The 13,742-nt window shown below is 54.3% G+C and overlaps 5 protein-coding genes across 5 annotated transcripts; 4 read left to right on the top strand and 1 right to left on the bottom strand.

Annotated features, from left to right (window-relative positions):
- Nucleotides 1-635: 635 nt before the first annotated feature.
- On the top strand, nucleotides 636-1,922 carry CCM_07408 (DUF250 domain membrane protein; the record flags this gene model as incomplete). The annotated part of the gene is made up of 3 exons (XM_006672549.1): nucleotides 636-784; nucleotides 862-929; nucleotides 985-1,922. The coding sequence occupies 3 exons, from the start codon at nucleotides 636-638 to the stop codon at nucleotides 1,920-1,922; spliced, it is 1,155 nt and encodes a 384-aa protein (XP_006672612.1).
- A 1,598-nt stretch (nucleotides 1,923-3,520) lies between these two features.
- CCM_07407 (uncharacterized protein) lies at nucleotides 3,521-6,378 on the top strand (the record flags this gene model as incomplete). The annotated part of the gene is made up of 2 exons (XM_006672548.1): nucleotides 3,521-4,369; nucleotides 4,594-6,378. The coding sequence occupies 2 exons, from the start codon at nucleotides 3,521-3,523 to the stop codon at nucleotides 6,376-6,378; spliced, it is 2,634 nt and encodes an 877-aa protein (XP_006672611.1).
- A 1,067-nt stretch (nucleotides 6,379-7,445) lies between these two features.
- CCM_07406 (eukaryotic translation initiation factor 6) lies at nucleotides 7,446-8,487 on the top strand (the record flags this gene model as incomplete). The annotated part of the gene is made up of 3 exons (XM_006672547.1): nucleotides 7,446-7,480; nucleotides 7,571-7,786; nucleotides 7,854-8,487. The coding sequence occupies 3 exons, from the start codon at nucleotides 7,446-7,448 to the stop codon at nucleotides 8,485-8,487; spliced, it is 885 nt and encodes a 294-aa protein (XP_006672610.1).
- A 1,206-nt stretch (nucleotides 8,488-9,693) lies between these two features.
- On the top strand, nucleotides 9,694-10,641 carry CCM_07405 (Putative S-adenosylmethionine-dependent methyltransferase; the record flags this gene model as incomplete). The annotated part of the gene is made up of 2 exons (XM_006672546.1): nucleotides 9,694-9,746; nucleotides 9,849-10,641. The coding sequence occupies 2 exons, from the start codon at nucleotides 9,694-9,696 to the stop codon at nucleotides 10,639-10,641; spliced, it is 846 nt and encodes a 281-aa protein (XP_006672609.1).
- A 151-nt stretch (nucleotides 10,642-10,792) lies between these two features.
- On the bottom strand, nucleotides 10,793-13,058 carry CCM_07404 (protein phosphatase PP2A regulatory subunit A; the record flags this gene model as incomplete). The annotated part of the gene is made up of 8 exons (XM_006672545.1): nucleotides 10,793-11,143; nucleotides 11,191-11,528; nucleotides 11,577-11,677; nucleotides 11,724-11,983; nucleotides 12,036-12,527; nucleotides 12,592-12,743; nucleotides 12,820-12,931; nucleotides 12,993-13,058. 8 exons carry the CDS (start codon nucleotides 13,056-13,058, stop codon nucleotides 10,793-10,795), a joined length of 1,872 nt encoding a protein of 623 aa, XP_006672608.1.
- Nucleotides 13,059-13,742: the final 684 nt, after the last annotated feature.

Genomic DNA, 13,742 nt, shown 5'->3' with positions numbered 1-13,742 from the left:
AGGCCTCTGTCGTGTCTGTTCCAGGATTTGCTGTGGCCTGTCTCTTGAACACAACGCTCCTCATTCGTGCTCGACGAAGGGCTGCTCACGATTGAAGCGGCGCCAGACCAGTTGAGGCAATCTTTGGATCGATTCCAACCTCGTCTACTTGACCGATACCTGCCAGTTACGAAGGATTACTAGTATACGCTCGAGTCCGTATATTTTTGTTTCGGGGGTTTGCCTTGATTCTTTTTCATCACACCCGTCTACCACATTACCCAGAGGGCTTGATTTGGGATCACAGGAAAAGACTCTCCTGCATCAAATATAATGTTTTATTGATTGCAACTTGTATACATTTTTTCGAGGCATTCTGCCCAGATACGGTCGCAAAGAGTGGAGCGAACCAGCTAGTGCCCATTGGTTGGCAACTGTCTGAATCTGGATGACGTTTGCGTGCACGGTGGAGATGGTTTGATTAACATGACAATTTTTAGGAAGGGGTTGATTGAATTACTTCTGCTTGCCATCCCTTCAAGCTTCGACTCTCTCTGCGCGTGGCATCCGTCGCTCAACAGTTGCTGCTTGGCGAGCCATTCGCGCAGACTACCCTTTCGTACAACCCCCAACGGCCCATCGTTTGCGTGTTCACCATGTCCGCCGACGACAAGAAGGGCGCTGACCCTGTCGAGATGGAGCGTCTGGTCGAGGAGCCGCCCTCTCCGACGCTGCCGACCGTGAACCCCGACGTTGCGCCCAGCAAGCCGACTGGCGTTGCGCTTCCGCCATGGGTCTACGTCGTGTGAGTTGCAAAAATCTCCGTTTGGCGCCATACTGCCGCGCATTATCTGCATTGCCTATGCTGACACCCGCCTGAAGCGCCTGGATCTCCTTTTCCTCCATGGTGATTCTATTTAACAAATGGGTGCTGCATACGCTCAAATTCAGTACGTACCTGGTCTCGAAATAAAGCTGGATTTGAGACTGACGTGCAACGATTAGAGTATCCCGTCATCCTCACAACCTACCATCTCGTCTTCTCTACCGTCGTGACGCAAATCATGGCGCGCTACACCACCATGCTCGACAGCCGCAAGACCGTCAAGATGACGGGCCGCGTCTACCTGCGTGCCGTCGTTCCCATTGGCGTCTTCTTCAGTGTCAGCCTCATCCTAAGCAACGTCGCCTACCTCTACCTATCCGTATCCTTTATCCAGATGCTCAAGGCCACGACGCCAATGGCCGTGCTGCTCGCCGGCTGGGCCCTCGGCGTGTCCCAGCCCACTCTGAAGCAGGCCGCCAACGTGTCCGTCATTGTGTTCGGCGTCATCATTGCCTCTGTCGGCGAGATTGACTTTGTTCTCACCGGCTTCGTCATCCAGCTCGGCGGCGTCATGTTCGAGGCCCTGCGCCTGACCATGGTGCAGCGCCTTCTGTCGGGCGACCTCAAGATGGACCCTCTCGTGTCGCTCTACTACTTTGCGCCCGTCTGCGCCGGCCTCAATGGCCTCATCGCCCTCTTCACAGAACTACCTCGCTGCACCATGGCCGAGGTGCTCCACGTCGGCCTGTTTACCTTTTTCCTCAACGGCCTCTGCGCCTTTATGCTCAACGTCTCTCTCGTGCTGCTGATTGGCAAGACGTCCGCCGTCGTACTGACCATCTGCGGCGTGCTCAAGGATATTCTGCTCGTTGTCGCGTCCATGGCCATTTTCGGATCGCAGGTCACAGCGCTCCAGTTCTTTGGCTACTCGATCGCGTTGGGCGCCATGGTCTACTACAAGCTCGGATACGAGCAACTCAAGGGCCATGTTGCCGAGGCGAATCGTCAGTGGGCGGCATTTGGTGCCGAGAAGCCAGTTCTTCGCCGTATCAGCATAGCCGTACTGACAGTCTTTGCTGGATTGGCGGTGCTTGGTGGTCTCAAAGGTGTCATGTGAGCTCCTATCTAAAATTGGCGAATCGGACACAGTATATCCATGATTGTATAAAACTATATTTTAGGAAAGGTACACGAAAAGCGTTGTAGCCGTAATGCTTAATATATCGAGGTGCAGTTGAGATAGTGTTTGAAAAGCCGTCAACACGCAATTTTGATGTATCGACGGAGATCAATATCGGATTTCCTTTATAAATAGACGCCGCCAAGCTTACGCAGTGAAAAGGAGCCGCAGGTGGGAGCCGCACCTAGTTGCACAGCCTCGACGAGCAGCATCCAAAGATAGAACAGGCCCCTGCGAATTTCCGAAGAGCGGCTGCATAATGATACTGTGTGCAAAGCCAGATTGGGCTTCCAATTCAAACCAAATTTCTTATCGAACACTTGTTAAATAGCAGCCCATAAGAAAGCGCTTTATTAATACAACAATGCACTGCTACTTATTAACTGATAACTTATTAACTGATATTAAGGACTGCCAACTTTAGCAACAGCTACAAGGTTCCTAGATATGTGGTGCTCCAGTGTAATTTGGTTGCTGATGGATCTTCATTTGCTGATATTGTTCCGAAGAGAGTGCTACATAGGAGCTATCATTGAGTAGTGTTATTATCGAGTGTTATTATCGAGAATTCTTGTTATTCTGGAGTGCGTATGGATACAAAACCTTAGTTAATGCGGTTTATTCCGTTGATGATCCTGGTACATAGCTTGATAGCGAGGCCGTAAACTGTAGATCTGTCCACCTGCACCTGTGGGTTGCAAGCCTCCTAGTTACAGCGCTAGATACGAGACGAGGCGGAGAAGGTCATCTGCGGCACGATTGGACAGGTGGACAAGGTAAAAACGCTCACTGCTGAAAAGTGAACACAGCCACGAAGCAGCAGGTAACTAGAGCGGCTGGTGACCAGGGTAAAGGGGACGCGTCGCCAGTCGTCACGTTGGTCATCAGACAACAAAGAGACATTGGCGGCAGTTTGCAGAGTACTAAAGAGATAAAAGGCGGTGGTAGATTAGACAGCACAGAGCTTGAGATGAGCCAATCAGTAGCATTTATTCCTTCAAACAAATTCAGCTCACCAGGGCGCGTTGATAGATGATAGCTGAGCGGAAAAAGTCCCCTTTATTAGCATCGCTTGCTCCGTGCCAGGCGTGCCGCCATCGGCTGCTCAGACGAAAAAGCAATTAGTCTACGACATGCGTCATGATAATAGAAGCTGATGAGCCCGCTTAAAAAAGGAGTGGATTAATTCAACTGGGGTAGCTTTATTATTACCTTCGAAAAGCCAGAAGCTCCAACCTGACCACCACCCGCTTATTAGGTTGCGTTAGTAGCTGGCCAGCCTCAATCCGTCGACCATCCGGTCCATCCCACCCCAACGATCCAGCAGCTGCGCCTCTTACTCTCCAGTACTTTGCATCCGCCGGTCGACTTCCTTTCTTTCTTCCCTTTGCACCTATCCTCGAAGAATTCTTTTTTTAGACGATATCCCCCAAGCTCTACCCCTGGGCCGTCCCCAGACACGGACACCCCCCCTCCGTCGCCAAACCCCCCCCCCCCCTCCCTCTCCCCTCGACTAGACAGATACACACGCCCCGATGCCAACGTTTGGACGTCTGGGGAAGCACAGCAACCGCTCGCAGCACGGGCTCCCAGAGCAGCCGCCTGCTGGGGCGCAAGGGAGCGGTGCCGGCGATGCGGCTGTAGGCGGTGGCCTAACTGACCCCAGCCTGGAGGCGCAATCTGCCTTGTCACCATTGGCGGGCAGCCCTCACGACACCATTGATAGCCGTCAGCAACAGCAGCAAATGCAGCAGCAAATTCAGCAGCCGCAGCAACAGCAACAACAAGGATTACCGATCCTCACAAGTGCCGCTGGACCAAACAAGCTTCAAAAGCAGCAGCAGCAGCAGCAACCGCTGCCGCACCAGGCTCAGTCGCAGTCGCAGGCGCCAGCTCCCCCGCCGCACCTGTACAGCACCTCCTCCACCGGCCCGGCCACTAATAACCCCTCGCCTCTCCAGCAGCATCCTGGCGGTGATTTCGTCTTTGATGCCCGCCAGCAGCAACAACACCCCGACTTTGCTGATCCAACCGTGAATCGATCCCAGAGCCTTCGCTATCCATCCCAGAGCTCGCTCCTCCAGCATCCCCATCCCCATCAGCAACAAGTCTACGGCATCGCAACCACATCGGTCGACGACCTCCCTAGCCCCACAAGCTTCCAACATCAGCAACTCCAACAACCACCCCCGCCGCAGCCAGCGCCCGAGAAGCACCGCACGAACCGCAAGCTGCACATCATCAAGGGCATCTTTGGCTCTGTCCGTGGCACCTCTGATACCAGCAGTAGCAGCCAGAACAGCTCGCACGCGCCGGTTCCTCATCCTGCCAGCCAGCAGTACGACCCAACCGCTGGCTTAGGCCGTCGCTCGTCAAACAAGAGAGTAAGCGCCCAGTCTGAAACGCACCCGCCGCCCTCCAGATACAAAGGGCCTCATTCCGCCTTTGACTACTTTGCATGTTTTGCGTGCACACTCCTCGTTGCTCCCCGTTTTCATTTGACGCACGGAGCTCTTGCAGTGTGAGGCTCTTATTGTCCTGTGGTCAAGCCTCATCCTACGCGCCGTCTTCTTTCCACACAGACCGCCCGCTGACATGCACTCTTCAGGACTCTCGTATTTTGCCGCAAATCAACACCCTCCGTCCTGTTACCGGCGACGATCTCGATAATTCCTCATACGACGAACTTGCGTATCCGCCCCCGCACTCGCAGCCTCACCAACATCAGCAGATTCTGCAGCAGGGACTCGGACAGATCCTCATACCACAGGACCAGCAGCTACAGTTTGACAATAACCAGCCCGGTTTTGACATTCTACCACAATCTGCTCAGCAGCATCAGCTCCACCAGCAAATCTTGTTTCAGCAGACGCCCGACGACCGATTCCCCCCCGCCGGCTATCCAGGCCCGCACAACTCAGAGACTGCATCCCAGCTCTCGCATGAATCTTCTGCATACGAACAAGACCTGCGAAACCAAGCCCCCCAAGCCTTACAACTTGGATCAGGACAGCTCGTGAATCAGCAACAGTCGTCGCAATCTCAACCACCACAACAGCAGCCCGGCATGCCACCCCAAGGCGCTCGACGAAGCAACGAAGCTGAGCACCCCGTTGCTGGACACCCTCCCGGTTACCGCCACAGCAATGCTGGTCTAACCGCAGCCAGTCCTCTGCCGCCTCAGGGACCAGGTGTCGGTAACGCGCAACCCGCCTACCGTGGCGACGGTCGCCATTTTGAGGCGACGGACCCCGGCCGTGAGACCCCCCAGCCAATTACAGAGAAGGATCCGGAAAGCGAAAAGGCTTTCAAGGAGCTATGTACGTATCACATCGTTTTACTCTATATCGAGGTCGAATTTGTGCTGACTCGTGTAGTGACGAAATACAAAAATGTTAAGCGTCTGTATTTCGACGGCAAGGCTCAGATTGAGCAGCTCCATGGACAAGTCGAGCAGCTGCAAAACGCTGTTGCCAACCAGCGCATGTCACAGTCGAGGACAGCTCTGGATGACAGTGAATACGCCACGCGATTCAACCGTCTAAACGGAGCCATCAACAACCTCTCGTTTAATATACGCAAAGATTGGCGTACTATCCCCCCTTGGCTAGCAAGTTATGTTACCGCCGAAGCGCTCAGGACTGGCAAGCATGAAATGACTGCAGTCGGACGAGCCGTCATTTCGCGCTGGATTGTGGCCGAGCTGTTTGACAAGTGTTTTCATCCGGATCTTGACCCGCATTTGAGTGCTCAGCTAAAGGAGATTGAGATGGGCATCCGTGGCAATACCCATATCATACACAGACCGGAGGAGCTTGATGCGCAGACGACCAAGATCATCAACTGGCGCATGGCCACATTGGACGGGCTGCAAAAGAACCCCAACGCACAGGCATCGGAAAACAGAGTCGCGCTCATTCAGAAAGCGACGACGAACCTCACAGCATACCTTCAGTCGCACCTGACAGAGCCGCCGCCTCATGGGCATGGGGTCGAAGGCAGTGCGTCGATAATTGTGGAGCTGGCCATTGGTGTGGCGGCGAACCTGCCGCTGGAGAGCCGCGACGTTTCCATCTGGTACCCTATGCCGGCCGAGATTGTGCAGCCGAACCTGATGGAGGTGGAGAAGAGCGGATTTGCGCCTGTGGCGGTTGGGGGTGGTGCAGAGGGATCTGAGTCGGACTCTGAGCCGGATGAGGCACTGGACAAGATTGGCAAGGGCCAGACGGGCAAAATGGGTAAGGCTACAAAGTTTCGAGGGGCGCACCGAACGGGAGCTAACACGCGCACAGGTACGATGAAGGAGCCCCAGAGAATTCGCTTTGCCGGATTCATGGCTCTGGAAGTCAAGGGCCGGCAGGTGCTGATCAAGGCGCCGGTGTGGACCCTTTAAGCATCTAGCACGAGCATATACATGGCATTGATCCGAAACATATATTGAGAAGAGGTGGTCTCCTATGTTGCACTTGTCTTTGCGTGTTTGTCTTGTTTTTTGTGTGCAGAGGAAGATGTTGATACCAAGAAGAGCAAGCAGCCGTGAGTAGACTGAGGCGGCCAGCAGAAAAAAGAATGGATAACATATAGAGGCCGGTGTGGTTGGCTTGGATATCTTACATCAGCCATCTCGAAGTCTCTTCTCAGGTGTCTTCACCCCGCGATTAGCTCATCTCTGATGCCTTTATAGGCAGCCTATACTTAGCACTTAGCCGCATTTATGATTATGGCCTATGGCTCCCCTGGTTTCCAGGACCTCCCCGTCGGTTTTAATGAAGTTGGACATGGAGGTGATATTGAATACATGTATTATGATGCACGAGTCCGGGAAGTAGTCATATTCCAGGGAGCTACATCTGCATATTGTTGAGTTTCATGTAAAGATCTGGAGTAAGATACGCTTCTCTTTCTGGCAAAGTTAGGATGACGAAGAATGATTTTGCTGTATTAGTACAAGTACACCTGGGGCCAGCACGGTAAGAGTCACCGTTGGAGGAGAGAGGAGAGAGGAGAGGGCGGGGCTGAGGCTGTCGCGCGGGTCTGGATTGAGTCACAGGGCCTGCAGGCGCTAGAGTTTCTTCCTTGAAGCGCCGCACGCTGATGACTCTAGTAAATGGAGGCTTCGTTGGGTAGGCCCGTGGACCGCGCTGAGGCTCTAGTAAGCGGCAAACGGGGAGTGGAAATGAAAAGTAAAAATGGAAAATGAAGAGTCAAGATAGAAAGGGAAAAGTCAAAAAGGAAAATAAAAAATCGTAAAGACATTGGGAGAGCTGAATCTCTATAAATTCATGGCTCCCAGGACCCCCACTACAAAAAAACTGACCAAGCAGAAAAAACACCACCACCACCACACAGTAACCTTCTGGCAGAAAAAAATCTACTGTCCTTCCTCCTCTTTAACACTTCAAATTTTCAACCTCGACACCCAGCACCTTTTAACAGGTTTAATCGCACGAAATCCTAAACATGGCTGTCCGCGCTCAGTTTGAAAACTCCAACGAGTACGTTTCCCTCATACCCTGATCCTGGCCGGGACAAGGCTGTCTTGTCTGTCTTGGTTCCTTCGTCTGGTGGTTCCCCGCCATCACAAGACCCCGCCTCGCGCCGCGCTGCAGCTTGCAAATCCCTCTGCCCGAGACCGAAAGAAAAAGGCACAGCATGCCGGCTACGGTGTTCAAGGCTCTTGTGAATTGTGCGACGTTTGAAATCCCCAAACTCGGAACTTGCAACACCGCACTCGGCTTCAAATCCCACCGCATCCCCGTCGAAACCACCTCGCTAACAAGCTTTCTCCCCCCGCAGGGTTGGTGTCTTTGCCACACTCACAAACTCGTATGCTCTCGTCTCCCAAGGCGCCAGCGAAAACTTTTACAGCGTCTTCGAAGCCGAGCTGGCCGACGTCATCCCCATTGTGCGCACCACCATTGCCGGCACGCGCATCATCGGCCGCCTCACGGCCGGCAACCGCAAAGGCCTGCTCGTGCCCACGACCACGTCGGACCAGGAGCTGCAGCATCTGCGCAACTCGCTGCCCGACGCCGTGCGCATCCAGCGCATCGAGGAGCGTCTCTCGGCCCTCGGCAACGTCATTGCCGCCAACGACCACATTGCCCTCGTCCACCCGGACCTCGAGCGCGAGACGGAGGAGATTATTGCCGATGTGCTCGGCGTCGAGGTCTTTCGCCAGACCGTCGCCGACAACGTCCTGGTCGGCTCCTACATGAGCCTCTCCAACCAGGGCGGCCTCGTCCACCCCAAGACAAGCATCCAGGACCAGGACGAGCTCTCCAGCCTGCTCCAGGTGCCCCTCGTCGCCGGCTCCGTCAACCGCGGCAGCAGCGTCGTCGGTGCCGGCATGGTCGTCAATGACTGGCTCGCCGTCACCGGGCTCGACACCACCGCCACCGAGCTGTCCGTCATTGAGAGCGTCTTCCGCCTCGGCGACGGCAACGGCCCCAGCAACATCAACACCAACATGAAGGACACCATGGTGGAGAGCTTCTACTAGGCTTCCTCCTATGTTTTTCTTTTACCATTTTCCTGCTACCTTGTGCAAATTTTTAAAGTCATAACCTGGCGAACTTGATTTACTTTGGGTTGATTGAGCTTTCTTTTCCTTACTCTTTTAGTTACAACTGCTCACGGGGCCTGGTGTTGGGATATACTACTTTGCGGTTTATTTTCCTTTTTGGTTTCTTTGTACACGGACTCGTCTCTGAACAAAAATCATGGTTGCGTTGACATGGGTGAGCCTGGCGCGGCTAGACGCTAATGCCGATATTTCTCTAGAATATTAGAATGCCAGCCGTGTGAGATGGCTGGCTGTACATATATGATGACAGATGATTATCCACCTTGGCTGCCTCCCGTTGTCGTGTAGTACTCTTATATTAACTCGAGCTTGCAGAGGGCGTTTATCTACTCCTTCACCAGCTAGAAACTACCCAGTATATGAACCAGAGATAGTCTCAGCTGAAGCAAGTCAAATAACCGTGTGCTGTCAGATCTACTCCGCAAACAATTCAACCACCTCTTCTCACTTACTACGCTTCCAACAATGGCTTGATTAGTTCCCAACCTTCCGCAGAGCCGAGGACGAAACCCCGATTTGTCGTGTATGACGCGGAGAAGAAGCGTGGCTGGAACCAGAACTTCTGGCGATACTCGTGTAAGTGCTTCCCGCCCCTCTAGGGTAAGGATGGGATTGCTGACGGTAAGTGTGATTAAACACAACTTCGGAAGTCTACATATAAAGGACAAGACAGTGGCAATGCTCTATGGTGGTTTTCACATTATTAGCTATATTTCGTAGGTCAATGAATCGGGGGCAGAGTCATGGGCACTGAAAAGATGAACGTTCTTCGAGACCTACAACATTTAGCTCAATCGCCTCAGCTGGACAACTGGCTATGGAACATATCGGAGAACAAGATATATTGCAGCGAATCGCAATATATCTATGATGGAAACTCCCCATGGATTATCCTCTCTTAATAAAAACTGCCACCGTGGCGGAAGGGGGGAGGGAGGGGCACCTGGACGACCCCTCCAATGTGAGAAAGGTTGCACCCCACCAACACCAATCCAAAAGATCGACAAACTTGACCAAAAGTAGGAGAGAACAATCACGCGCGTTGAAGTTGCACCCACGCCCTCCAGTCCGAACCTGTCTCATCCTCTCTCTGCTACCCACCTCCGAATACACCACCCATCAATGGCAGAGACGCCAAAACATCTCGAGCCGTCCGCGCTCGGCACCCGCGAATAGTACAGTCCCCCCCCGGTGCAATCGTCGATAAGTACTAGCTCGACTGCAAAACCGAAAGAATAGGCTACAGGTGCTGATAACGCTCTTTTCTTCTTCTACAGCTGGGACAAGCTCTACACGACCGAAATCGCCAACCATGCCGCCAACCCCGACGACATTGGCACCGTCTGGTTCGACGACTCGGACGCCGAGGACAAGATGCTCGCCTTTCTCGCCCGCCTCGCCGGCTCCCCCGACGAGTCCGACTCTGAAGACGATGCAGAAGCCGCCGAGGATGCGCCGACGCCCACGTCCGCCACCGTCCTCTCCAAGGCCACCACGTCCTTTCTCGACCTCGGCTGCGGCAACGGCTCCATCCTCTTCGCCCTGCGCGCGCGCGGCTGGCGCGGCCCCCTCGTCGGCGTCGACTACAGCGCGCACTCGATCCGCCTCGCTACCCAGGTCGCCTCCGCGCGCGGCCTCTCCGACCACATCCGCTTTGCCGAGTGGGATCTCCTCCAGGGAACGCCCCTCCCCCCACCGCAGACAACGTTTGACGTTGTCCTCGACAAGGGCACCTTTGACGCCATCTCGCTCAGCGACGCCACGGATGCCCAGGGGCGTCGCGCCTGTGAGCGGTACAAGGCGCGTGTGCTGCCCCTACTCGCCGAGCGTGGCCTGTTTCTGATTACGAGCTGCAACTGGACGGAAGACGAGCTGCGTGGCTGGTTTGCGGGCGGGGACAGTGTCGACGGCGCCGCCCTGGAGGAGGCGGGACGGGTAAAGTACCGCTCGTTTAGCTTTGGAGGCGTCTCGGGTCAGACGATAAGTACCTTGTGTTTCCGTAAGATTTCGGCCCCGGCATCTTCCTCTACAGAGCAAGCTGAACCTGTACATACACGAATGCAAACATAGGTCGTACATCAATCACATCATATTGAGAATCTGTAAAAACCATCTATTCTATGCGCCTCATCAGTTTTACCAGCCCCAGAAGCCTGGTCGTCATCGCTATCGATACTCAAGTTTTGGTTTAAAATCAACATGTTTTTTGCTCATTAACTCTCTAAGGTGATGTATTCATAGGCTCGCCACCCGAAGCTGTCGCCTCGCCGGCCGCCGTCGTCGCGAAGTACCGCACGTCCACGTCGTCGTCCTTTTGCAGCTTGCCAAGGTTAGGCAGCACTCGCTCCTGAATCAGCTCCTGACCTCGGGGGGACGGCGCCGTCTCGGCACCCTCCTTCTCCAGAGAATGGATGGTGCCCGTCTCGGGAAGACGACGAAGCACTCCGATAATCACAGAGTATGTCTTGGCAACATTGAAGCGGATGTTGGGAATGTCGTCCTCAACCATGTTGTCTAGAATAGGCAGGATGGACTTGTCAATGACATCGATGCTCACAACGCTAGCGAGAGTCTATAAAACGTTAGTACTGAATCACGAAATAGAAAGATAATACTCACGGAAATGGCAAAGCACGTCGTCATTCTGTACAGGTAGTTGCTGTGCTGGCCCATCTCGATAACCTTCGGGATGATGGCCTCGTTGGCCCACTCGACGCCGAAGACTTCAGTGAGCTTCTTCAGGTTATGTGTAGCGGCCTCACGAATGGAAAAGACCGTGTCGCCAAGCCAGTCCATACAGAGGTTGCTGAGCTTCTCGTTGAAAAAATTGACACCCAATTGGCTGGCAAGCAGGGGGATGTACTCGATAATGGCGAGGCGTACTCTCCATTGCTTGTCCTCGGCAAGCTGAACAATGGCGGGGAGCAGAGACTGTGAAAGCAGGTCGATGCCAATAACTGGGGTTGATTAGCGGTGCTCGAGTAGCTATGAATTCCGTTACATACCTTGATTGACCTGCTCCAGCTTGGAGATGATGTGAAGCCTCACCTCAGGGAACTCGTCCTTCAGCATCAGAAGAAACATGGGCAGCAAGTGATCGATAGTTCTGACGGCCGTTAGCAAAGGACCGTGTGCTTGACAAGACAACCTACTCTTGCTTGCCCAGAATAGGGGCCAGGCCGCTGATTTGAGTACCAAGAGCAGCGCGCACGTGCTGTGACGTGTCGGACACGAGGTCCTCCACACTTGGCATAATATCTTTGAGGAGGACTTCGTGGTCAACTAGAGCGCAGAATCCGGGGATCTGGCCAGCAATGGCGGTGCGGACCTCGGCCTCGTTATCCTTCAGCAGCTTAACAAAAGCTGGAACCAAATCACGCGAAACAACCTCTTCGTCAACGGCCTTGGCAATCTGTAGTATGTTAGCGTCCTATCTCATTGTGGCGGTTGAAGTAGAGGTTGACCTTTTCGAATCTGTCCGCAATCATATATCTGACACGCCAGCTCTTGTCCTCTATCAAGTTTCGTAGCGATGTGAGGAGAACACCGTGGCTGGACTGTTGCTTGGCGGGAACGACTTCGGCAATGGCGATGAGAATCTCGACTGTCAAAAGTCTAACGCTGTCCTGATCGTCCTGAACGAGATGCTGGAAGAGGGGTATCATATCATCGACAACGATGGAAGCAGGCATCTCCCTCACGAACTTGGCCATGTTGGTCGCGGCCTGGCGACGGACCATGGGGGTCTCATCGTGTACGAGAAGACCAAACTGATTGCGAAGCTGTTCCTGGACCGGAGGCGAGACCTTTTTGTAGGGGGCTGTGAAGAGACCACAGCCCGACACTTTGGATGTGAACCAGTCGGCCTTGGCGAGACGGATGGTGAGGGGAATGAAGTATTCTTCGACCTGCTGGGGGTTGAGACCCTCGCAGATTTTGTTGAGAGACTCGACGGCCTGTGCTTGGATTAGTATGATCGCGGGGCAGCGCGCTGAGTATGCCGGTTTTCGGCGTTCGTACCTTGTCGCGGACGACGGGCTCTTCGATGGCTGCGAGATTCTCCAGGGGAGAGAGAATAACATGAGCCCACTGGGGACCGCCAACGTACTCGGTGAAGCTACCAAGTTCTTCGCTCAGAGCGACCAGTACTTCGTCCTCATCCTCGACCGATTCTGACGTGCCAGATTAGCGATACTGTTTGGGGGGAGAAGGGAGTTGCAAAGCCGGCGCAGGCGTGGGTGGGCTAACCATCGAGAAAAGGGATCAACTCCTCACGGGTGCGCTCGGGACCAAGAGCTAGGGCGATGGTGGAGAGACGGTGGATGGCATTGAGGCGGAGGAGAACGTCGTCATGCTGGGCCTAAAGTCAACAGAGGGGTCGCGAGGATGGGGGTAAAAACAGGAACAGGTGGCGGTCATACCTTGAGCTCGTCGATGAGGACGGCGATGGGGTAGAGCTCGTCGTTTGGGTTTGGCGCGTCAGCCATGGCGAATTATGATGGGAGGCGGCGCGTCGCTCAAGCTGGGGGTAGAAGAAGTTGCGTCGTCGTGAAGGTTGTCGACGACGGTTGGACTGGCGGCTGCTATGTGCGGTGGAGGAGAAGGTGGGCGGTGGATCGCGCGTGCCTAGTTGATGCGATTGGCAGAGCGGCGCAAGTCGGCGGCAACAGGCAGAGGCGAGGGGGAAAACGGTAGGCGACGATGGAAGATGCCTTTACGAGATGAGGAGTGAAAGATTGCAGCAGCTTGATGACGGAGCAAGCCACAAAATGAGACAAAGACGAGGTCAAGGGCAATGTTGTTTGTAGGCCTTGGTTGAACTAGCTCTGGTGGCCGCGAGAGCACGAGCCTGCGGAGCAACAAGGGTGACGGGCGGTTGCTGGTCGGGTTGACTGATTGAGAGATTGTTGTGGCTGGAGCCGGGACACCCACAGTCCTTGGGGTTTTAGGGGGAGGTGCCCTGTAACATGTAGGCGGGGCGATACTGCCAGCGCCCAAGCTTGAAGCTGCCAGGCCGCCCCCGTTTGCTTGTATCAAACGCTGGAGCCCAACAACCTGGCGGCTGGACCATCTATATTCCGATTTCAACCCCGCCGTGTTAGCGAGGAACCTTGTTTCCGCAGTCTTCTGCTAGCAAGCCAAGGTCCATGTGGATCTACCCGCCAGAATTC

Source organism: Cordyceps militaris, assembly GCF_000225605.1.
Source record: "Cordyceps militaris CM01 unplaced genomic scaffold CCM_S00006, whole genome shotgun sequence".
Taxonomy (NCBI): domain Eukaryota; kingdom Fungi; phylum Ascomycota; class Sordariomycetes; order Hypocreales; family Cordycipitaceae; genus Cordyceps; species Cordyceps militaris.
The sequence above is the reverse complement of the archived record's forward strand: the minus strand, read 5'-3'. Positions and strand labels throughout refer to the sequence as shown.